We start from the raw sequence: 26,337 nt of genomic DNA on the forward strand, positions 1-26,337 counted from the left end.
CAGGGACAGGCCATGCAGGAAAGCTCAACCATGTAATTGGAGATGTGGGGCTTTGAGCCAGGGGTTATCGGCCTGACCTCATGGAAGGAGGAGGAGAAGGGGGAGCTGGCAGTCAAGCTTGATCACCCGGACAATGATTGAATCAGTTATGCCTGTGTCATGATGTCTCAATAAAAATGCTGGACACTGAAGCTCGGGTGAGCTTCTACGGTTGGGAATCATATATCAATGTACCAGGAGGGTGGCATGTCCTGAGGACATTTTGGGGCTTCCCAGACCTCACCATATGCATCTCTTCATTTGACTGGCCCTAATATATAAAAATCATACCTTTTAATATATTAGATATATAGATCTTTACATTATAATAAATATAAAGGATTGTAACAAAATGGCCATCGTTAAGAACAGCTCTTTTCCGAGTTCTGTGAGTCATTCTTGTGAATTATCAAACCTGAGGAGGTACCGGGAACCTCCTAACCCGTAGCTAGTTGGTCTGGGGCTTGGGACCTCCAGAGCCTGCAGCTGGTGTCTGAAGTCTTGACTGCCCTGAGCCTGTGAAACTTGACCTAACTCTGGATAGTGTCAGAATTGCATTTCACAACCAAATCTACAGTAAAATGGAAAAATCAATTGTTTTATATTCATACACCAGAATACCAAATAACAACGAGAATAAATAAATTATAATTATATACACCAACATGGATGAATCTCACAAATACCATGTTGAGCAAAAGATGCCCAGGCACCAAAAGGGTACATATCACATCATTCTATTACGCACAGTTCGATAACAAGCATATCTTATTGTGCGGTACTAGAAGTCAGGAAAGAGTACTTAGGAGTGAGTAGGAATTAGAAGGCAGCACAAAGAAACTTCTGGGGCACAGTAATGCTCTGTTTCTTGATCTGGGGGCAGGTTACATGGGTGTGTTCACTTTGTGAAAATTTAAGCTGTATACTTACAATGTGTGCAGCTTTCTGTATATAGATTATACTTCAGTGACGTTTGCATTAAAAACAAAGCCAATGCCTGCCTTGGTATATCCTCAGAGATGATAAAATCTGGATAGGAATCGTCCTCTGATCTAGGTTCTAATTTGGCATTTGGAAGTTTTCATTATATTAAATATTATTTTCCAGCACACATGAAAGAAATGTAAACGTCATTGTAATTTGACACTGAATTAGATGGAGATGTGTGTCTCCAAAAAACCTACTGGAATAGTTTCTGAAATATACTGAGACAAAAAATTAGAGGTTTCATAAAGATGTGATATATACAATTTAGAATTCATATAGAAAATGTAAAACATAAACGTCTAACCACCTTTCCTTTCTTCCTCAGAAATGTCATGAATTTTCTGGTTCACGAACTCAGCATAGGACGCGGCATACCACACCTGCAAGAAGCAAGTATATCATCAAGAACTGGGGACATCACCAGATGTTCCTCGCATGCTTACATTATTTCTCCTGCTTCCAGGAAACAATTCAGGCTTTTCCACAGCCCATTAACAAAGGAAAAAAAGATCACGCTGTGAGCTCCCCTTGCAATACCTTTCCAGCAGATCAGTCAGGAAGTTCATTTGCCAAGACATACTGCCTGTTTTTTCTTTTTCTTTTTCAGAAAATAGTTACTGTTACTAGAATAACTTCACAGGAATTATAATCATAGTCTCTTCAACTAAATAAAACAGCCTCCTCTGATTTCTTATCTATATTTAAACACCGGTTTTTACAGGGTTGTAGTTACAGTGGTTGCCACCAAACACCCCTTACTGGAGTCACCAATGACAACTTCAAAGGCAACCACCTTCTCCCGCCCACCCACTGGCTACTTCTGATCACTCTGTTTGCCTCTTTTTTTTCTCCCTAACTTCTACATATTGGTGTGGCTCAAAGCTTAGTTAGAGTGTACGGCCTTCTTATTTTGACTTCAGGTGGCCACTTTCATTTCCAACCAACTCTATGCTAATGACTCCCAGATTAATATCTCCATCCCAGACCCTCTTTCTCTGTTCTCTCTGAGTGTGTCTGACTGGATGTTTTGGATGTCTCACAAACAGATGAAACTTAGCATGTCCAGAATGGAATTCTCAATGCTTTCCAACTCACGCCCCCACCCATCTTCCCCATCTTGATGAATACCTTCCACCCAGCTGCTCAGACTTGAAACCAAAGGTGCCTTTGATTTCTCTGCTTGCTTCCATATGCCTTTAGCAAGGACTGCCGCTCCCTCAGGTGTTCTCCATCCCTACTTTTGCCACCCTGATGCATGTCAAGACCATTTCTTGCCTGGATGATCACTTGGCCTTCTGACTGGCCTCTCCTTTTCTCTGCAATCTACACAGTAGCCAGAGTGGTCTCAAATCCCAGTTACCCCAGTTGGATCATTACACATCATATACAGGCATCAAAATAGCACATGTATCCCAAAAATATGTACAACTAATATGTATCAATAAAATAAAAAGAACACACAATCAGATCTTGTCATGCAGGCAATGGCTTCTCATCTCATAGTAAACCTGAAATACTTGATAATCTCCAAAGGGCTCCACAATCTCCCCAACCTGGAAAAGCAACCTCAGCCCTTGTCAGTCCCCCTGACCCACGCTTCAGTCAACAGGGCCTGCTTTCAGCTGCTCAAACATGCCCAAGTCCTTCACCACCCCAAGCATTCAGCCCTGCTGTTTCACCCTCACCCCTGCCATAACCCTCCGTAGTGCTGGCCCCATTCCATAGTTCTCAGCCTCAGCAGTGCCTCGTCAGCAAGGCCTTCCCTAACCATCACATCAAAATCGGTCCCTTCTTGTTACCTGCTCTTTCTGCACCATCTGTTTCCTTCATGGAACTTACCCCATGAGTTATGATTTGCTTGTTTACATCTTTCTGTGCATTTCTGCTCTAGAATAAAAGTTCCCTGAACACAGGGAGCCAGTCTGTTTTCTAGGGTCTCAAACACAGTAAGAGTTCAATATATCAATTACCAAGTGAATTAATCATATATAATCTTATGGATTATTTTATATATATGGAAATATTTATAAAGACACTTTGTTTTTTACTGTGGAATAGACTACATAGTCTGTATTCTATAATTTAACTAACTATGCCCCTGTAGTTGTACTTTTAGATGGATTATCATTTCACTATTATAAATCCTACCCTAATCTATCAATTCCAAGGTGTATTTTTAAATATTTTCACAGGTCAGAAGTCAGGATGTGTTTCACACTCTAGGGCCTTCTACAGTCATGGCCACGATGGAGCTCTTGCTACCTGCCCACTGCTCCTGCACAAAGCTGGTCAAGCTCTTTGTACTGTTCTCACCTCATTCTGTTATAAGCCCACTGACACCTCATGAGTGGACACTTGCCAAGCAATGCAAACGAAGGCCAAAAAGCTCTGTCATTTCCCTGAGAACAAACACAAGAAATCTGAAAGCCATGCAAGGCTGGCGTGCGTCCTGCAGGGCTTCTCAGTAAGGCATCAGCGGTCAGAAACTTCCTACAGACTTGATCCGAAACCTCTCCACTTCCAAGGATATGTGATTCAATTGAGGAAAAAGGCACAGATGAGTTCAGTCAAATGGGAAAGCACAGTATCAAAACTTGCAGGAAGGTGATCAGTGGCTTGAGGCAACATCCCAGGGGCAACAGCAGAGCACTTATTTTTAAAATATTGCAGCTGCATCAACACTCTCGATGGCACAGAAGATGAGAGCATACAGAAAGGCTCCAACATCCACAATGAAGTCAAACAGTGATGCAGGAAAAAGAATTCAGGCTCTGCACACAAAGCAGTTTATACCTCAACCAATTTATTTTGCTTCAGTGTGTCTTTTTATGAATGCACAAGTATGATATAATTTTAAAATTATGTCAAAATAAGTCTAAAATAGCTCCTTCTAACCATTTTTTATTTTTAAAAAGCACTATAATAGGTAGCATTTTTTTCTTAATGATGCATAAAATAAAAGTGTATCCTAAAGTCACTGGTATCTTAGAGTCAGTAAAATACAGTAGAGTCTAGTACTGTCTTCTTTTTATAACTATTTCCTCAGATTAATGTTCAATGATTAGATTTAGCCAGCCAAGAACACTTTTGCTATATACTTCCAGAAATGTTTTATGAAATGCAATTCTACAATTAACATTCCTATTTTTAAACATTCACATTCATTGTACTGTGTCCATTTATTTTTGCTAATTGAAACATAAATAGTAGCTCATAGTTATTTTGAGGGTTTTTTAAATTATTAACGTTGAAAAATTTTTTTGACTTTTTAAAGTTCCAGGGTACATGTGCAGGATGTGCAGGTTTGTTACACAGGTAAACATGTGCCATGGTGATCTGCTGGACCTATCAACCCATATGTAGGTATTAAGCCCAGAATGCATTCGCTATTTTTTCTGTTTTAAAACTTTTTTTTTACTATTTGTTTCCTCCTCCAGATAGTCAACTCCTGACATTTGTTCATTTGTCCCTCTGGGGGTAGTGAGGTCTGTCAGTTTTCAAAGTTGAACTTTTTAATGTGTATTACAAATATTTCCCCCATTCTGTTGTTTCCTTTTTATTTGTTTTATGGTTGTTCATTAGACTGAACTATTATATTTTTATTTGTTTCTCTCCAACTTTATAGTTCTATCTACTGGTTTCAAGGAGGAAATCTCCCCTTCACAGTTAAAAAATATTCACCTCAGTTTCTTTTCTAATCAGGAATTTATTGGGATACATGGTATGAGATACAAATCTCCTTTTACATGTTTTCTTCAGGGTTAATGGATTCTCTAGCTGATGGTTTCAAAAACAGAGGCTCTGCATACCTTTTTAACAAAATCCAGGATTCTTTCTCCCTCAAAAGACGTATCCATTTCTAATTTGTACCATATGCAGGCACTGTGCAATTCAGTGTTTGTGGACTTACATGATCATTTCATTTTTCATTTATATCAGGAAGCTAAAGAGTATTTTGATCCCCTCTTTTGGCATGTTCTTAATATAAGTTTTATTTTAAAAAAGGAATTTTCATTTAGAATCATAGCAAAATTTTGTTATGTCATCAAGAATTATTATTTAGATAAATTTCAATAGTTATTACTCAAAAATATATTTCTGAAATCAGAAGTCAGCACACAGGATTCTTTGAGTGAAACATTCATACACAGAAAAAAATCTTGCTCATATATCTAAACATCTTGCCCATACCTCTAAAAATCTGTTTCCCAACTATGGAGTGTGTAAATGAAGTTAACCCACATCTTTAATCACTTCGTCACAGATACAGACGCGTTCCTGTCAATGGTTTGACTTACAATTTTTTGACATTACGATGTTGCAAAAGTGAGACGCGCTCAGTAGAAATCGCCCGAGTGCCCGTACAGCCATTCTGCTTTTCACTTTCAGTATTCAATACATTATATGAGATAGTAAACACTTTATTATCAAAGAGGCACTGTGTTAGATAATTTTGCCCAACTGTAGGTTAATGCAAGTGTTCTGATTACATTTCAGGCAGTCCAGGCTGAGGTATGATATTCGTAGGTTGAGTGTATTAAGTACATTTTCAGTTTACAACATTTTCAATCACAATGGGGCTTATTGGGATCTAACTTCATCATCGGTAGAGGACCATCTGTACCGGTCTACTCCCCAAAACAACTACCTCTTTACCCCGGACCTCATGCTTTCATATTGGCTCTGCACAATCTCCTGGTTCAAGCGATTCTCCTGCCTCAGCCTCACAAGTAGCTGGGATTACAGGCACCCGCCACCACGCTCGGCTAATTTTTGTATTTTTAGTAGAGACGGGGTTTTGCCATGTTGACCAGGCTAGTCTTGAACTCCAGACCTGAAGTGATCCAACTGCCTCAGCCTCCCAAAGTGCTGGGATTACAGGCGTGAGCCACCATGCCCGGCCTCACATAGGCCCTTTGATAAGCATAAAAGTCTATACTTTTCATCCTATTTGCAGGATTATGACAGTGTATACTACATGGTAGCTACTCAATAAGTATGTGAATAAGCAGGAAATGACTCTTTTTTAAAAAAAAAAAACAAACCCACTTTAGGGAAATAAACTTGCAAAAAGCCCTAAACAATCACTCTTGCTAGCAAATAGCAGCACGGGTCTGGCAGCGCTGTACCTTCAGTTCCTGCTTGGGCTCCACATTTTTTATGGTTGTATAATACACATGGTGGCCATACTGGTAAGCCACCAGGTTCTGCTCCAGGTGATTCTGGGCTGGCCGTACAAACATCATCCAGTTACAAAGCGTCTCATCCGACAACTCAAACCATAGGTCCTCATGTAAATCCCTGTCTTTTCTGTCCCCTTTATCAAGAGAAACCTGTACGAAAAAAAGCCACACAAAAAACAAAACAAAACCTTCAATATGAGACACATTTTATAATGTCACAATACTCAAAGTATTGCTCCTGAAAGTAACCATACATCCTGGCTCTTCCCTTTGTATCTGCAAAAATCCTAGACCTATGACTGGATGTAGGAAAATTACCGGGCACAATCTAAAAGTTAATCTAATTGCGTAGCTTTAGCTACTATTTCACAAAACATGACCAAAAATGCTATAAATATGCCAGAAAATGCAAGCAAAATACTCTCTAGTTCATTACAATTTGCCTCCTTTTGGGGTTTCATTGCATTCATTTATAATAGGCAGCCCAGGGACAGGCATTTCTCTTTACAAAGTAATATTCTTGCTTGGAGGTTTTGAGAACACAAAGAAAACCTCCCCGCGACAGCAGATGACTTGTCAAAAAACGCATCCCAAATATTCACCCCTTCCCACTGCCCTTTCCTCGTTCTCTGGAGCGGTTACACGAAGCAAGGAGCAGAGAGGGCTGGACAGAAACACAAGGGTCAGCTGCAAAGAGATGACTATAAACATACGTCACCATACAGGGAGCTATTCTTTAACCAGAGTCTACAGGTCAGACCTGTTTCAAAGCTGGAAAGGGGGTTTCTTGCAAACATTACGGGCACACAGCAGATTACATTAAGCCTACATAATTCTCTTTGCATTCCAGTCAAAATTATTTTAAATACAGCAAGCAAGCCCCTGTTATGGGCTGAACTGTGTCTTCCTCAAAATCCACGTTGAGGCCCTAACACCCAGTACCTCAGGCTGTGACTGCATTTGGGGACAGGACTTTTAAAAGGGTACTTAAGTTAAAATGAGGTCATTAGGGTGGGCCTTAATCCAAACAGGACTGGTTCTTATAAGAAGGGAAGATGGGCCAGGAGAGGTGGCTCAGGCCTGTAATCCTAGCACTTTGAGAGCCCAAGGCAGGAGGATCACTTGAGCTCAGGAGTTCAAGACCAACCTGTCTCCATAAAAAATACAAAAATTAGCCAGGCGCGGTGGCTCATGCCTGTAATCCCAGCACTTTGGGAGGCTGAGGTGGGTGGATCATGAGGTCGAGAGATTGAGACCATCCTGGCCAACATGGTGAAACCCCGTCTCTACTAAAAGTACCACAATTAGCTAGGCTTGGTGGCAGGCACCTGTAGTCCCAGCTACTTGGGAGGCTGAGGCAGGAGAATCACTTGAATCCAGGTGGCAGAAGTTGCAGTGAGCCAAGATCGTGCCACTGCACTTCAGCCTGGTGACAGAGCGAGACTCCATCTCAAAAAATAAATAAAATAAAATACAAACATTATAAATAAATTAGAAGGGGCAATTAGGACATGGATACACATACAAGCACCGAGGAAAGACTCTGTGAGGACATAGTGACAAGGTGGCTTTCTGCAAGCCAAGGAGAGAGGCCTCAGAGGAAACTAACCTCAAACTTCCAGCTTCCAGAACAGTGAGAAAATAAATGTCTGTCGTTTGAGCCTCCCAGTCTGTGGTATTTTACTATGGCAACCCTAGAAAACTACTGTAGCCCCTCAGAATAACTCATCTAATGGTTTCAGGGACTAAAATTGTAATCTCCATCTCATTAGTGAGTTTCCATTTAACCAAATTAAGATAGAAAGAAGAATACTAGCGAACAACCGCTAAGGAACAGGAATGAGACTCAGCAGACAACGCAGTGCTCCTTGAAACACGGCTGAAGAACAGGAGTGAGGTGTGATAAAGCATAAATTACCTTGAGGTGAATATAACAGTCTTTCAGCTCCGAGCCCCTGACGAGAGGCCCCTCCACGGGGCCGAACTGGGTGCGCTTGGGGATGCGCCGCTTGGAGAACACGCCGCCCAGAAACCTGTCTATGTAGAGCACCAGGGGGAGGCTCGCCCTCGCACGGGTGAGCACCGGCCGGTTGGGGATCGGGTGCAAGGGGCCATGCTTTGGGCACACTGAAGAATGCGCGTTATTGCACTCTTCACACCCTGCAAAAGAGAGAGAGTCTTGAAGAAAAGTCCAATTCCTCAGTATAACTTGATGTGAGGTAGAAAAATTCTGACCTGAAAAATCCCCATCTGCGTTTTCAAGCCAAAATGCAATGAACTCCTAATGGTGCTACCCGTTCAATGGTAATTCACTCTCTCTGGTAGACCAGTAGTCCCAGCTACACCTGTAGTCCCAGCTACTCGGGAGGCTGAGGCAGGAGAATCACTTGAATCGGGGGGGCAGAGGTTGCAGTGTGCGGAGATTACAGGAAAAATCCTGTAATTCTCCTCTAACATCAGACAGAATTTGCTTATGCCTGCCACAAACAACCAGCAGGCCACGACTGACTTCTCTGCTGGAGAGGCCTTTGAATAGTGGCCACTACATTTACAAATCACATTTACAAATCAATTACAACAAGAGTAAAAAGAGCTTATCAGGCTAAATGTTGCACTATCTGATGAGACAAAAGAGGTGAATTTTATCGTATGCCAATAATCTCAATAAAACTTCCGCTGCCGAGGGGCTAGACTGCCTGAGCTGGAGTCCTGACCCTCAAAGTGTTGGCACAGCCCTGGGAAAGTTACCCACCTCATGGTACGGCCATGGAGGGCAGGAAGGAGGCAGTAGACGCAGGGCACCCACGCCTGGGATAGAACGGCATTCTTAAAAGGCTAGCATGGAAGAGGCAAAGCAGCCAGGCAAACGTACTAAAGCTGCAGTGGCTGAAGAGCGCGGGATCGGGCACATCTACCATGGTGGTTTGGTAGCTGAAGCTCTGGTGTGAGAGACCTCGGTTCGGCTGCCTGATGCCCCTTCATCCCTATGTGACCCTGAGCGAGTTTCCCAATCTTCTGAGCTTCAGTTCACTCATCAGTAAAATCAAAAAACGAAGGGCTTCAAAGGGCTTCAAAGCCCTTCAAAGGGCTGCAGTGAAGGCCAGGTGGGATGATGCAAGCAGAGAATGTGGCACAGTGGCTGCACACGGAAGGACCTGGTTCACGGGAGCTATGTTCACACACACACACACACACACACACACACAGGCAAACACAGACATACACACACACACACACAAGACAGACACAGCTTCCCTGGGGGAGTCCAGTGCCCACACTTACATAAGTCGTGCGGGTCGAAGGGCCGGGGCGGGTCTGGCTCCCAGTCATCCAGATCTGTGTCCTCTCCGTCTTCTTCCTCATCTTCCTCAGTGTCCTCATCCTCATCCTCATCCTCTTCCTCTTTGGCCTCCAGTCTGCCTAGAGGGGTCTGCAGAGTTGCCAAAGGGTCGGAGCCATCCACACTCTCGATGGAAGGCAGCACCTGGTTATGCACTGGCAATGAGGCCTGGGCAAAAGGTGAAGGCACAGAGTAAGCAGACATGGACACCTGCTTTCGGTTCGCTGGTGCCCGCTGGCAGAAACAGGGCGCAAGCGCTGGGTGGAATCTAGTCTTCGTACCTGCTCCTTCCAGGCCCTGGAAAAATGACTTCCCTCCACAGGCTGTGAGGAAGCGCTGGCTTCCTTTTTGATCTGACTGCTCACAGCCTTTAACCCCCGCCCTCCCTCTGCCCCTTCGGTCCCACACCTGGGCAGGCCGCTAAGAAGGCTCAGGTGCTCCCTCCTTTGGCAGCGGGGGAGATTCAAAACTGGCAAGGCCCTGGCCACCTGCGCACTGACCCCACCCCTTAAACTCAGGAAAACCTGGTGTCCGCCGGCTCATTCAGGCCGTTTCACTCTGCCTGAGGGGCCTGCCCTGTCTCCCAGAGACTTCAGATAGGTGAGCAACAGACCGTTTCGGCGTGTGCACATGTGAGGCACCATCGGTTTCCACATCTGAACTAAACCTGGGGTGGGGGGTCCCTCTTGCCTTTCCAGCGTGGTCCCACCACAGTGGAGGGGGGACATGAGTTGACCTAACCTCAACCACTTGTCTTTTAAAACTCAACACGTCGTGCAACACATGGTTAACAAAGTTCAATAGCTCACAGCTCTCCTTTTCGACAGCTCAGGCAGACTGAGGTTTTAAGTAAGAATAAAAGAGATGAGATGCCTGTTTGTTTCATCATGCTGAAGTCAGTCTCCTGCAAATAAGACACAGCTTGGGTCACGTATTAGGTTAATGCTCTCGTATCAAATATCCTGGCAGAAAATGGTACCTGAAAAAGTTCTCCTGCCTCCAATCTAAGTGTTATGGGATTATACACTGGCCTAGAATCCCTTTATTCAGTCTTGCTCCTCCTGACCAATTAGCACAAGGTCATACTCAAGCCATGTCCTAGTCAATAAATAAAGGAAGCTTTTAAAGATGCCACTCCCTTCATCTCATATGTTGTTTTCCTCACCTAGAATACTCTTTCCTCAGCAACCTTCTAAATCCTACCACATTCCAGTTTCCCAGTGAACCGCCTCTGATGCCTCCAGCCCTCCCTGAGTCTCCTCTGCTCTGAACTCCTGCAGCCCTTGGAGCCATAGAATCCCTCTTACAACAGCACTCAGCGTCTGCTTCCACACTTCATGACCTCACCAGGCAGCCTGAATCATTCTGGAATAGTTCTATGACATTTTCTGTGGAGCCCAGATCTTCCACGCTTTGGTCGGGGCCCAGGACTTTCCTCTGGAGGTCGGTAGAATAAGTGTAACCCTTCTGCCACAAGAATCAAATATCTGAAGGCCAAAAACCCCTAATTCATTCAGTCATTTCTCAAATGACCAAACTCCCAGCTCCCTGATCATCTTGTTGTCTTCATTTATTTTGCAGTGGATTCCATATTTTTATTAATACAACATCAGGGTGCATTAGTGTTTACGCTGGCCACATTGTTCTACTGCAGACCCATCTTGAACCTGCAGGTAACTAAAATTCCTAAGTCCTTTTTTCCCTACATAGAATGCTATTAAACCATTTTTCCCCTCCTCAGGACTTCAAGAGCTGATTTTTACTTAAATGGGGGATTTTGCATTTATCTCCAGTAAATTTCATTTCACTACTTTTATCTGTTCTTCCCGTCTGCCAAGATCTTTAGACTCTAGATCCAGACATCTCACACATTAACTATCCCTACAGCTTTGCATCCATTGCCAGACACCATCTATTTTGGTGATAAGTATGCGTTTTCACATGAGTCCATCTTGCCTCTCCAACTGCACCTCAGGGAAGTAGACTATGGGCTTTGGAGTCAGGCATTTAGAGTAAAATCCTTGCCCCGCCACTTAGCAAGTTACTATAGTTCTCTGAACCTCAGTTTCTTTGTCTGTAAAATGGACACAGTAATACATGCCTCAGGTTCTGTAAGTACTAAGTGAAACAATATGTATATAAGGTCAGTAGCAGAGTATATAGCATTTAGTAAGTGCTTAGTATCAATCATTGTTATCCTAAGTTCTTTAAGGACCATGATGGTATCATATACTTTCTCCTCAAATTTAAAAGATTGCTGAGCATAAAGTAGGTATTCAATGAAGATTAATTTGTTGAAATATATTTGGCCTTTTGGGAAATGACATCAATCCCTTCAGGCATCTAGAGGAAGTCTTTGTGGCTATTCACAGAAACATCCTTTTCCTGCAGTGCATCTGAATCGAAGAATTTATCAAACCCTAAAAAGAGGCAGGGCGTGGCTGGGCATGGTGGCTCATGCCTGTAATCCCAGCACTTTGGGAGGCCAAGGTGGGCAGATCACCTGAGGTCAGGGTTTCGAGACCAGCCTGGTCAACATGGTGAAACCCCATCTCTACTAAAAATACAAAAAAAAATTAGCTGGGCATGGTAGCGGGCACCTGTAATCCCAGCTACTCGGGAGGCTGAGGCAGGAGAATCACTTGAACCCAGGAGGCGGAAGTTGCAGTGAGCCGAGATCACGCCATTGCACTCCAGCCTGGGCGACAAGAGCAAAACTCCATCTCAAAAAAAAAAAAAAAAAAAAAAAAGAGGCCAGGCGTGATGGCTCATGCCTGTAACTCTGGGAGGCTGAGGCAGGAGGATTGCTTGAGCCCAGGAGTTCGAGACCAGCCTAGGCAACATGGTGAAACCCTGTCTCTACAAAAAATACAAAATTTAGCTGGGCAGTGGTGGCATGTGCCTGTGATCCCAGCGACTCAGGAGACTGACGTGGGAGAATCGTTTGAGCCCAGTAGGTCGAGGCTGCAGTGATCTGTGATGGTGCCAGTGCACTCCAGCCTGGGTGACAGAGCAAGGCCCCGTCTCAAATAATAAAAAGAACTCTAAAGAAACGGTACTGAGTGTGTTTATTGAGGGCCCGACCTGCAGTGGCAGTGTAAGAGCATTGCCCAACATTTGAAACGCTCGGGCTCCAGAAAGCAGATCAAATCGGCTATCTCAAACTGCATCCGCACGCTTAACACATGCTCATTTAACTTTTGCATGACATTCCACTTCTGCGACTCAGGGTCTTTTAGAAAGTTTTACGTGGGAGGCCAAAATTCTGGAAGACGCATCTGCCTCAGCTTCAGTAAAAACAACATAAAATGCCCTGTGAGGCTGAGGACTCCACAGGGAACTTCTAGCGGTGCAGCTGCTGTAGCCACCTCCCCCTCGACCTCCTCCATAGAACCTTCGAGGAAGTGACTGTATTCCTGCTCCCTGTCTCAGAGCACAGCTTACAATATTGCCCCTTGTCCTAAGTGCTTAAGCATTATGCCAGGGTTAGTGATAAATGTTACCATACATTGAACAAACCAAAGCATATATGCACCTCTACTCCTCATAAATCCGCTCTGCAGACCCAACCTGAAAGAATGAATTCAGCAATTCAGTTATTCTAGTGAAACCGCAATGTATTTTGCCCCAACAGATGCTGTCAGAAGGACTCTGGTTTGGCAAGGTGACTGGCTTCTTGCCACTGCTGAGAAAGCTGACATCAAGATAAAACCAACCTTCTCTTCCCCGTGCTGGACCTCTCTCCTAACAGACTGTGGCAAAAGGAAATGCTTAAACACTCCAGCATCATCTTAGAGGGCTAACGTTAAAAGCAGAGTTTGGATATTTACCAGAAACATGCAAACTACTGTTGAAAAGGAATGGAAAGAGCTAGTGACTATCATTTCTAGGTAAGAACTGTATACTTCTAGACAACACAGACCTTAACATACAACAGGCATGCATTACAAATTTAATGAATCACAAATTCAAATTCAGCTGGTGTTTACTGATGCTGGGCACGTATTTGAATTCCTTTGAGGTCAGGTGATGTTACAACCCTCCTAAGTGGCAGAGATGAAGTTTAAATTCTGACTCTGCACTGCTTTTTCCAGTACATGACAATGGTCCTAGGGAATTCAGTCCATTCAAGGAGGGCAGCAGAAGAGGTAAACATCACTCACGCTTTGAATACCTGGGCAACAAGGTAACCACACATGCTCCTGAGGTCACCGCCAGGCAGTAGGTTGGCAAGCAGTGTGTGTGTGTTTCACTTAGAGGAAGAGAGTACGAAGCAAAACCATTTTAATCTTGTGCATTTTGTCATGTACAATAAAATACAGTAAAAGGAAAAAGAATCTATAAACTTATGGTATACTTTCTCCTTCCCACTTAATACCACTCTCTGTAATTATTTCTGAAAGGACATAATGCATTTCAGGATGCAATTTATCTGAGAAGTGAAACATGAAACGACTACGCTGGACAGCAGCACACACAACAGAATGCTTCTTGATTCCTACTGAGACCAATTATCAGGGCAGCATATTTTCCTCTCAGTGTGTGGGGAGTCACACATGTTCATTTTCAAAAACAATGGGGAGACTATGCCTGGAGACCACTGATGCCTTTCTTAAGGCCAAGGGAATGCGTACGTGAAAAATGCTTCAAGCACGTTTTGCCCTCACTAAAAACAACTGAAAATATAACAGGAACCTTTTACCTAAGAAGAAAACAAAAACCAAAAAAAAAACAAAAAAAACAAAAAAAAAAACCATCATCTGTGTTAAACTCTCAATCTAACTTTCTATCCAGAATTTATCCAGGTCACCAGATACACCGACAACCGCTGAGGTGTTATAACCAGAAATAACAACTGTGCTGGTTGAAAGGAAACTGCAATGGAGAGAGATGCCAAGCCAATAGTTCCACTGTCTTGTAATGTCAGGGTTTGTGGAGCTGAGCACAACTTTCCTTCTGAGCACAACATGAAACAGGCAGATTGTTTCTGGAGATGGGGAAAGATGAAGAGCCCTTTGAAGTGCAAATGGCAACGAAGCCTTTCATTAAAACTATCTCTCAATAATAAAACAACACAAATCTGCCTATCAGATGGGCAAAATTTGAAAAGAATGCAGATACTCAGTGTGGCAAGTGTGTGTGGAAATGGGGCACTCTTGGACAGTATTTTGTTGGTGGGAATACAAACATTTTCAGTGTCTGAAAAGCAATTTAGAAAATCAATTATCAAAATAATTTCACACAAATATCAAATAGAATAGTATAATAAACCTCATGTATCCATAACTCAGCTCAACAATTATCAATTCATGGCCAATCAACTTTTTTTTTTTTTTTTTTTTTGAGATAAAATATGTCTGTCTGGAGTGCCGAGTGGCTTAATCACAGCTCACTGCAGCCTCAACCTCCAAGGCTCAAGTGCTCTTCCCACCTCAGCCTCCCGAGTAGCTGGGATTACACATACATGCCACCATGCCTGGCTAATTTTTTTTTAGTTTTTGTAGAGACAAGGGTCTTCACTATGTTGCCTAGGCTGGTCTTTAACTCCTGGGCTCAAGTGGTCCTCCTGTCTCAGGGATCCCAAAGTGCCAGTATTATAGATGTGATTCACCGTCCCTGGCCAATTCACGGCCAATCTTATTTCAATTAATCTACCTACTTTCTCCCTCATTGGATTACTTAGAAGCAAAACCAAGACATTATACGTTTTCATCTGTAAATAGTTGAGTACAATAAAATGACTTTTAGATTGCATATCTTATCATATCTAAAAAAATTAGTCTTTTTTTTTTTTTTTTTTTTTGAGACGGAGTCTCACTCTTATCTCTCAGGCTGGAGTGCAATGGCACGATCTCGGCTCACTGTCACTGCAACCTCCGCCTCCCAGGTTCAAGCGATTCTCCTGCCTCAGCCTCCCAAGTAGCTAGGATTACAGGTACCCACCACCACACCCAACTAATTATTGTATTTTTAGTTAAGATGGGGTTTCACCATGTTGGCCAGGCTGGTCTCAAACTCCTGACCTCAGGTGATCCACCTGCCTCGGCTTCCCAAAGTACTGGGATTACAGGCATGATCCACTGTACCCAGCCGTCATTTCTGCGTGTGTGGTTTTTTTTTTTTTTGACGGAGTCTTGCTCTGTCGCCAGGTTGCAGTATAGTGGTGTGATCTTGGCTCACTGCAACCTCCAGCTCCCTGGTTCAAGCGATTCTCCTGCCTCAGCCTCCCAAGTAGCTGGAATTACAGGCACGTGCCACCACGTCCAGCTAATTTACATATTTTTAGTAGAGACAGGGTTTCACTATGTTGGCCAGGATGGTCTCGATCTCCTGACCTCGTGATCCACCCACCTAGGCTTCCCAAAATGCTGGGATTACAGGCGTGAGCCACTGCGCCCAGCCCCAGCTGTCATTTCTTAGTACTATCAAATATCGACTTAGTGTTACAATTTCCCCAATTGCCTCATATATTTTTTTACAGTTGGCTTGTTCAAATCAGGATCCAAACAAGGTCCATATATTGCATCTGACTGATATGCCTCTGAAGTCTCCTTTAATACATAAGCTCCCCCTTCCTCTTTTCCCTTGCAATTTATTTGGAAAAGAAGCTAAACCATTTGTCCTAGAGAATCTCCCACAGACTGGGTTCTGCGGACTGCATTTGTGTGTATCTTTTCATTTGTTCCATTTTGTCTACCATGCTTGAATCTAGATATTTAATCAGATTCCAGTTTGATTTTTTGGGAAGAATGCTTCATATGTGATATTGTATTCCTAATACAATAGGAAGTACACAATACCAGGAGGCATATCATGAATGGCTGTCTCTCTGTTGGTGATATTATCACTTGGATCTATCCATTATACCATTCCTCATCAGCTTTTTCCTGATGGTTTCAGGCTACCATTGACAATCATTGCCTAGGTCCGTATGTCATTAGGGGCTGCAAAATGGTGATATTCTAAGTCAATCATCCCATCTTTATTTATTAGTAGGAATGCTTCTGTAAAGAAATTTCCCTCCTCAAGTAATTGGTTACCTGGGTACCTTCAAGGAGAAAGGCAGGATTCTTTTTCTCCATTTGCCAGTTTTTAGAATAATATGGTAAATTCTAGCATCCTCAAAAAGTGACCAATCCAATAACTCCTTTTAGTATCACTATGAACTTGTGGACCTTACGTATATTTAGGTACTTCAATCTATTGTAGATGTTATCCTTTTTTACAGGTCAATTTGACCCATTTTGTCCCCTTCAAGTTCTTGCCATAGGAAACCAGAAGTTTTTAATAGCAATCCTGCATTCTGAGAAGACAAGATGCTCCAAATTCATCAGTGCATTCCCTGCCCCAGAGCTAGAATCTGCCATTTCTCCAAAAAGCCCTAATTCCTTTTGCTGGTGAATTGTATTTAAGAGAACACATGGCAGCATTAGGGATACTCACTGCTAGTGGGTTGATCATCGTATCTAAACTACTTCAATGGCCAGAACTAGAAAAACGTGATTTTTGCTTTTTTTTGTTTTTTGTTTTCTTTTGTTTTTGAGACAGAGTCTCACTCTGTCACCCAGGCTGAAGTACAGGGGTATGACGTCAGCTCACTGCAACCTCTACCTCCTGGGTTCAAGCGATTCTCCTGCCTCAGCCTCCAAGTAGCTGGGACTACAGGCATGAGGCACCACGCCCAGCTAATTTTTGTATTTTTAGTAGAGACAGGGTTTCGCCATATCGGCCAGGGTGGTCTCGAACTCCTGACCTCCGGTGATCCACCTGCCTCGGCTTCCCAAAGTGCTGGGATTATGGGCGTAAGCCCCCACGCCCAGCCTGTTTTTTGTTTTTTTTTTTTTTTTGAGACAGAGTCTTGTTCTGTCACCCAGGCTGGAGTATAGTGGTGCAATCTCAGCTCAATGCAACCTCTGCCTCCCAGGTTCAAGTGATTCTCCCAACTCAGCCTCCAGAGTAGCTGGGATTACAGGCATGAGCCATTACACCCAGGTAATTTTTGTATTTCTTGTAGAGACAGGGTTTTGCCATGTTGCCCAGGCTGGTCTCGAACTCCTGGCCTCAAGTGATCTGCCTGCCTCAGCCTCCCAAAGTGCTGGGATTACAGGTGCCTGGTCAGAAAACATGTTTTTTAAGAGAAAACATATTACAAGTCCATATTCATATTCCAATTCAAATTTAGAATTCTGGGTTTTTATTTCATTGGTTTGGTTTTTATATTTGTATCTTTTTCCACTTTTACAAAAAGCTTGGTTCTTAACTTAAAATACAAATATCTTCTGTCTCTACCATTTCTCTTTGGGGTATTTATCCTAAGGAAATAATCTGATATGATATCCATGACAGCGTTCTTTATAGTAGCAAAATAAGAAAAAAAAGGAAATAATCTACATGTAAAATAATAAATGAAGAATATATCTAATAGTATATCCATATATATATATGTGTGTGTGTGTGTATATATATATATTCCATTGCTTGCTTGATGGAATCAATGTAGCATCCTGTTGGAATCAATAACTACAGAAATGAGGTTTGGGTCAAGAATATACCTAATTATTACAAAAAATTATTCAAACAAATAACAGTTCTCATTTAAGTTCAAAGACCCCCACTACATTGCCATTCACTGCCAGTCACGAATGAATTTAACCCCAACTTATATAACAAAGGCTCCTAACAGTCCTCTCTATATTTCAGATGATATTAATACAACTAGTGTTCATTTTCTAAATTTTAAAACAGAAGCATACAAATCTTCTACCAAGAAATAAAAAAGCAGAAAGTGCTTCTTCTTTTAAATTTTAATTAATTAATTAATTAATTAATTAAGTTTTTTCTTTTTTTTTGAGATAGAGTCTTGCTCTGTCGCCCAGGCTGGAGTGCAGTGGCACAATCTTGGCTCACTGCAAGCTCCACCTCCCAGGTTGAAGTGATTCTTGTGCCTTAGCCTCCCAAATTAACTGGGATTACAGGTGCCTGCCACCACGCCTGGCTAAGTTTTTTGTATTTTTACTAGAGACAGGGTTTCACCATGTTGGCCAAGCTGGTCTTGAACTCCTGACCTCAAGTGATCCACCTGCCTCAGTCCCCAAAAGTGCTGGAATTACACACGTGAGCCACCATACCTGGCCAGAAAGTGCTTCTTAATGAGAATAATTTAATTATTAATCAGTCATGGCACTCAGTAATACAGACAAATTACAGTCACACTACCTGACATGAAAGTAAACCTATTTGGTTTTTGCTTGTTTATTTTTTGAGACAGGGTCTTACTCTGCCACCCAGGCTGGAGTGCAGTAGTGTAATCAAAGCTCACTGCAGCCTCAGACTTCTGGGTTTAAGGGATCCTCCCACCTTAGCCTCCCAAGTAGCTGGAACCACAGGTGTACACCACCACATCTGGCTAATTTTTAAAATTTTGCAGAGATGGGGTCTCTCTCTATTGCCCAGTCTGGTCTCAAATGATTCTCCCACCTCAGCCTCCGAAAGTGCTGGGATTACAGGCAGGAGCCTCTGTGCCCAGCTGCTCCCACACCTTCTTTATCACTTTCACATTCTTGCAAAAAATGAGGAGGAAGTCATCAAAGCCAAGTAGGATATATGAAGAATGAAGGTAATGGGAAAGAAATGTTTTAAAAGAAAACCAAGAAGAACTCAACTTTTTAGAAGCTGGCACGAGGAAAATTGGAACCACATTTATATGTAATTTAAGCAAGAATTTTTTTTTTCAGTATTTAAAAATAGAGCAAGCACAAAAGCTGTATCAATTTCCAAAAAGGGAGACACTTTTAAACCTCATGATTATTCCTTGGTTCTTGAACCAATACCCTGTTTATATGCTTATTTTAAAAAATTTCTCGGACAAATCACTTTCTATTACCAAATCATTCCAGTATATACTTATTGAAATATGTTAATATTATGTTACATTTTGCTTTGTTTTCATTAAAGGAGCTGGAGAACATTCTTAGTACATAAGAAACAAACATCCAGAGATGGTGCAGTGTGAAGGGATGGGGGCATTCCAGGCACAGTGGCATTCACAGTGTTATCCCCAAACAAGAAAAAGACAATTCATTACCTGCTGAGCTGTAGCATCCTGTTGGACATAAGCTACCTGGCCTGGGTCTGTAAACAGAGTCTAAACAAACAAACAAACAAACAATTAGCAGTAGCTCTTTGGATAGCCTGCCTACACAGAAAAATTATCCTACTGCTAAGCACCAATTTTTAGAAAAGCTAACTCCCATTTTAGCTAGTAATAATCTTTGATTAATACAGAAAATAAAGATAGTAATCTTAAATTTAGCTAAAGCCTTTCATTCAGATGGCTCCAAAGAGATTGTAGAAGCTAACCATCCCAATGGCTAACATACTTCACAATTTTACTCCTAAGCAAAGCCTCTCTTGGGGCTGAATGTCACAGTTCATTAAAAAGGCATCTCGTGAAAACAAAAGAGACATGACGTGAACAAGGGTTCATAGGTTCACACATAACACTGCTCACAGTGTAGCCTTGTGATTAAATGAAAATGGATGGGGATAGACAGGCATCCAGAAGAGGATTACATTCCCAAGGATTACAGCTCTTTCAAACGTAAGTGCATGTTTATTATCAGAAGAGAAGTAGAAGGAAAGTAAATTGAACTTAATGTTCCATGAGTTCTTTTTTGGATAGTCAATAAAGTCATAATTTTTTTAAAAATCATCATCATAAACTAAGTTGGGTCATGATGCAGCAAAGCTAAGTAGAGAAAATTCTTTGAAACTATTGTAGCCAGGGCACCATGGTTACTATCTCTAATCCAGAAAAATGTCAAAATGTCCTTTCTTCTAAAGTTTCTAAACATCTAGCTGGGCGTGGTGACTCACGCCTGTAATCCCAGCACTTTGGGAGGCTGAGGCAGGCAGATCGTCTGAGGTCAGGAGTTCAAGACCAGCCTGGCCAAAACGGCGAAAACCCATCTCTACTAAAAATACAAAAATTAGCTGGTTATGGTGGTGGGTGCCTGTAATCCCAGTTGCTTGGGAGGCTGAGACAGGAGAATCACTTGAACCAGGGAGGTGGAGGTTGCAATGAGCTGAGATTGTGCCACTGCACTCCAGCCTAGGAAACAGAGCAAGACTCTGTCTCGAAAAAATAAAAAATAAGTAAATAAAATAAAAATTATCCAAATTCAGACATTTAGTAACATTGTAATAAACTAAAAGTTGGTCACAGGACATTCTTACATAAACTAATCTTATTTTAATATAGGCAGAGGTATTCCAAAAGTACCACTAAGTCTTCAGTGATTTCATACTTACGTAGATTTGAAAGGCACTGATTAGGCCGGCCTCATTTCTTTTTGGGAATGATCTGAGCCTCTTTATTAATATCAAATGAGGACAAATTTTTATTACCAAGATGCTACTATAAAAGCATGGAATTTAGATGTTAAAGATACACATCTCAAAGTACTTTATACATTGTAAAGTGCTAACAATGTAAATTAACATTTATATGTTGGGGAATATTGGTGTCACTCATTTGGAAGCTACACTGCAAGTCACTGGCAACAAATAAAATAAAAGCAGCTATAATTGTACAGCTTTTACCAGTAAACATCTTTGCTTCTAGTACAGCCTTGCAAATCAGTAAGTTATTAAGAAGTGGTAGCTAATAAGCTTAGCAGGACCCTTTCTTACACATTTAGCTGAAATAATCTGTATGTTTTCACAGAGCCTGGTTCTTGATACTTAGGAATAATAACAAATTCATAACCTAGTCAACTAGAGAGAAGAGCTATATACGAACCCATGCTCTTCTTACTGCATTTAGTGTCGAGAAGTAAATCACATCTTCCTCTGCCAAGCTGGTTACAAGCTCCTTGAGAACATAGATCTTTTCTCTTTTTTTGAGACAGAGTCTCGCTCTGTCACTTAGGCCAGAGTGCGGTGGCATGATCTCGGCTCACTGCAACCTCTGCCTCCCAGGTTCAAGCAATTCTCTGCCTCAGCCTCCCGAGTAGCTGGGATTATAGGTGCCCACCACCATGCCTGGCTACTTTTTTGTATTTTTAGGAGAGACAGGGTTTCACTATCTTGCCCAGGCTGGTCTTGAACTCCTGACCTTGTGATTCACCCACCTCAGCCTCCCAAAGTGCTGGGATTACAGGCATGAGCCACCGCGCCCAGCTGAGAGCACAAATCTTATCTGAATACGTTCTGCATCACCAGTAGCTAGCACAATGACTGACAGAAGGTAAACACAAGTAATCGGTTAGTTAATCAACAAATTATAAACAAATAATCCTTCACATGCCTGCGCGGCTTCCACTGGGTGGATGTATACCAGCGTGTGCTCTGGACCATCCACTGATGTGTAGGAGGCACCATCTGCCGTGTACACCACCTGCTGGGGTGGGCGAACCTGGTCATCGGCATAGACGATCTGAGCCACCGTTCCAGTGTCCGGAACAAAGTGCACCTGGCATAAAAAGGAGGCAAGGACGAAGAACAAAATCAGTCTCACGAAGGTAAGAGATCAACAAGCACACCTGGGATTCTAAAATATCCCCAATGAAAGGAGAATGGGGACGGATACACCTTCATCTACACTGAGCTGATGACTAGGGAAGGATCTGAGGACCCTGTCATTGATTTACTGCTAACTGTTAGGCAACCGACTTAAATTCCCCTTTGCCTCAAATGTCCAATGCAGATAACTCTTTTGGGGAGTAATAAGGATGTGGTTAATTGATCCTGGAAACAACACTGCAGATTCCTGCTTGACAACACTACCAGAATAAAACACACAAATTACTCTGTGGTGTGAAAAAATATGTCAAGACTCAAAAGCCAATTGCTCTCAACACATCATAAGAATTCTATTTTATAACTAACAGTGTCTTTCAGCAGACACATTAAAATAAGGTCACTTTTGGCCAGATGTGGTGGCTCACACCTGTAATCCCAGCACTTTGGGAAGCTGAGGTGTGTGGATTACCTGAGGTCAGGAGTTCAGGACCAGCCTGGCCAACATGGTGAAACCCTATCTCTACTAAAAAAAATACAAAAATTAGCTGGGCATGGTGGGGGGCACCTGTAATCCCAGCTACTCGGGAGGCTGAGACAGGAGAATTGCTTGAATCCAGGAGGCAGAGGTTGTAGTGAGCCGAGATCACGCCACTGCACTCCAGACTGGGTGAGAAGAGTGAAACTCCGTCTCAAAACTAAACTAAACTAAACCGAACCAAACTGAACCAAACCAAAACAAACCAAACCAAACCAAACCAAACCAAACTAAACTAAACTAAACTAAAGTCACTTTCTTTCCTGCAAGTTGTTTCATACACAAAGCACATACTGGAGGTGTATCGGTAAATGCTTGCTGAATCATTGAATGGAATAGAACTCTTCCTTGCCAGGTAGATGAAGACACAGAAAATTCTAATAAAGTACTTTTAAGGCGTTCTGGACAACTATTTCAGCTGTCACCAGGGTAAATAATTTTCTCCCAAGACCTAAAGAACTAAAGCAGAAATCAAGTTTTGTAAAATATTTTCTGAGTGGTCAGCTTTGGAGGATTGAATTCTTGAAGGCCTGAGCTTGGCACATGGCCTGATGCCTGATATTGAAGGTCTGGAAGCAGATGGCCAAAGCACACATTTGGGAGAGAAATAATTTATGTGTTGCTATCGAAGTCAGGACTCTTAGGGTGGAATCCTTGCTCTTATACTGCCTTGGCTTTGGGCCTAACTTTTTTATGTCAGTTTTCTCTAGTGAAGGATTGTAGATCCCAAAGATAATATAAACTAATTTAATCCCCAGAAGGAAACCTAAGAGACAAAATGTAATCAAACACCACAGAAATACAACAAACTTCTACCTCTACACTAAACGATTAGTCTGGCTTCTACATAAATTTGATTTGTCTGGGAAGATAAAGTTTGTCTATTGGAAAAATTAGGCTCATATTTGAGCAGGCTTAATTGCTATAAGACAATTTTGTGACTTTAGATTTGTTCATTAACATCAAAGCCTTGAACTAGTTTCAGTGCTTAAGAAGGGAAAACATGTTTCCTCCAGACAAGTTATCCAAGCTTTTCCGCTTGGTCTTCAGCACTCATTACATCAGAATTCCCAGCTGGCGGAAGAACCAATTGGGAGCAAGGAGTGCCACAGGGACCCTGACCTTGGCTATCTACTATCTGGTTACCCACAGGCAGGGCCCTGGTCATGCAGTGTCACAACTAGATTTTCTTTTGTTTTGCTTTTTAATGAACTACAATTTTGTTTATAAATAAAATATACCAAAATACATAGCTGCATGGAAGTGACCTCAAAATGATTTCCAGGAGAAATAAAACAGAATTCTCATATACTCTGCTGAAAACATCGGTGGAACTTTTTTAAGTAATCAGACTAAGACTTCATTTATTTTTATTTTTAGAGACAGGGTCTCATTCTGTCACCCAGGCTAGAGCGTAGTGGTGCAGTCATGGTTCACTGCAGCCTCCACCTCCTGGAGACATGACTGCACCACTACAGGCATGCACCTGTCCAGCAAATTTTTTTTTTTTTTTTTGTAGAGTCAGGGCCTCACTTTGTTGCCCAGGCTGGTCTTGAACTCCTGGCCTGAATTGATCCTGCTGCCTTGGCCTCCCAAACTGCTGGGAAAGGCATGAACCACCATCTTTGGCCCATATCGAGACTTTTTAATCATACCAGATGACCAATTTTATTGATTGTATATTTATTATATTGCTTAAATTAAATAGAATCTGCATACTTAAATGTTTCAGTGTAACTTCTTGATTTTGATATGGTACTATGGTTATGCAATTTAATGAAACATTAAATTTGTATGTTTACTATAATGTTTAAAAATTAAGTTTTATGCTTTGGTCACATATAAAACATGGCTCCATATGACTGCTAATCATCCCAAAATTCAATTCCACACCAAAAATGCAGAGATTTGCCGTCACTAAGAACAGTCAGAATAACGTGGTTGGTTCTAGCAGCAATCTGAAAGGATGACAGCAGCATTTGATCAAGTGACTAACCTCTAAAGTGGCTGACTCATAATGGAACAACTTTCACTTAGAGGTTTATATTCTGAATTTAAAAAGAAAAGAAAAGGCCACTCACTTTAAATACATACTTGTACTCATTACACACAAAGGACCAAACTCCTACGGATAACATAAAAGAAACAAACTATAGTTTGAGGTTTTCAGCACCAATAACAGAAATAAAACAGGGTAGTAAAACACACTATGACAGTAAATTGCAGACAATGCAGAGAAGCCTATAGGTGGTGGTCTAGCTCTCCTAACTCACAGTGAGCCACGTCGATGGAGCATTCAAGGTGCCAAAACAGTCCCTATTCCCTGGGTACGAGTTCTCCATGTTGGCTCCTCCCAACCAATCACTACTAGATAGTCAGCAAACTGTGTCCAGCTGAAAACCTCTCAATACCAAGCTGGAAAAGACCAGTCTTCACCTGTGCAGCATTCTGTTCGTGCTCTGCAGACGTCGGCCACACGTGCGAGCTTTCATCTTTGGAATCCATCTTCTCCCAACTGGACAGCTCCACGTCTGGCACACCTAGAGCAGCACGGGGTGCAGGACAGTCATCTGTCTACCACACGTGTGTTCATGAAGGACAGAAAGGTCTGTCTGCAGTGAGCCTGAGAAAACACAGAAAGGAACCAAGACTTTCAGTAGATAAATACATTTCAATAGATTACCATTTCAACCACAAAGAGTAAAACAAAGATTTGTCATAAAGCAACACACCTGGGCAAAAAACGTAAAAATGAAGATATTATTTGTGATAATAATATAGGCCAGGTACAGTGACTCACACCTGTAATTGCAGCTCTTTGGGTTTTTTTTTGGGGGGTGTGGGGGGAGTTGTTTTGTTTTTGAGATGGAGTCTCAATCTGCTGCCCAGGCTGGAGTGCAGTGGCACGATCTAGGTTCACTGCAACCTCCGCCTCCCAGGTTTAAGTGATTCTCCTGCCTCAGCCTCCTGAGTAGCTTGGACTATGGGCATGAGCAACCATGCCTAGCTAATTTTTTGTATTTTTAGTGGAGATCTGTTTTCACCATGTTGGCCAGGCTGGTCTCAAACTCCTGAGCTCAAGTGATCCACCTGCCTTGGTCTCCCAAAGTGCTGGTATTACCTGCATGAGCCACCACTCTTGGCCAATCCCAGCTCTTTGAGAGGCCAAGATAGGAGGATCGCTTGAGGCAGGGAGTTTGAGACCAGCCTGGTCAACATGGCGAGACCCCATCTCTATTTAATAAAAAGAAATTTAAAAATATAATAATATAATGTATTGCATGCTTGCTATGTTCTAAACACTCATTGGGGGTTTGTGTGTATAATATCTTATAAAATTATATATTTTGCATATATATTTGTGTATACATACATGTGTACATGTTTGTATAATGCAATCCTCATTAAAAATACTGAAGGTAATCTTAGTTCTCGTGAGGAGAATGAGTTTCTCAGATGCCAAAAGCAGGCTCTTTCCTTGTAGACACTAATTTCCCATTCCACCTTTACTTCAAAATGAACAGCAGAATAAGAAGTCTCAAGACGAGGGGAAAGTGGCAATTTTCTGTGTAAAAAATTTGGTGAATGCAAATACAAACTTTTTTTCTCACATGGTCAGTGCTGGAGTGATTAGCGGCCAAATAAAAAGCCTTACTAAGTTTCAACACGCACAATAGCTGCATCTCAAAGTCTTATTCCTTCCCAAAACAGGCTTTTTAAGGTAGTCAGTC

At 42.1% G+C, this 26,337-nt stretch overlaps 1 protein-coding gene across 7 annotated transcripts in view; it reads right to left on the reverse strand.

Moving 5' to 3' along the window:
* The window catches only part of PRDM10 (PR/SET domain 10), a 100,610-nt gene that overhangs the window by 35,935 nt on the left and 38,338 nt on the right, over positions 1-26,337 (reverse strand). For 6 of the 7 annotated variants that reach the window (XR_010581078.2, XR_010581076.2, XM_065529229.2 and 3 more), the window contains exons 2-8: positions 25,043-25,229; positions 21,857-22,021; positions 19,634-19,693; positions 9,492-9,717; positions 8,128-8,369; positions 6,156-6,359; positions 1,334-1,406 (exon numbers count right to left, since the gene is read on the reverse strand). Coding sequence is in view for 5 of the 7 variants with exons in the window: in XM_065529229.2 (XP_065385301.1) it covers positions 1,334-1,406; positions 6,156-6,359; positions 8,128-8,369; positions 9,492-9,717; positions 19,634-19,693; positions 21,857-22,021; positions 25,043-25,111 (1,039 nt within the window). In the remaining 2 variants the exon portion in view is untranslated. Of the gene's footprint in view, positions 1-1,333; positions 1,407-6,155; positions 6,360-8,127; positions 8,370-9,491; positions 9,998-19,633; positions 19,694-21,856; positions 22,022-25,042; positions 25,230-26,337 lie in introns of those variants that run through there. The other variant, XM_065529230.2, reaches the window with a different exon arrangement.

Source organism: Macaca fascicularis, chromosome 14 (genome assembly GCF_037993035.2).
Source record: "Macaca fascicularis isolate 582-1 chromosome 14, T2T-MFA8v1.1".
In the NCBI taxonomy this organism is placed as follows: Eukaryota; Metazoa; Chordata; class Mammalia; order Primates; family Cercopithecidae; genus Macaca; species Macaca fascicularis.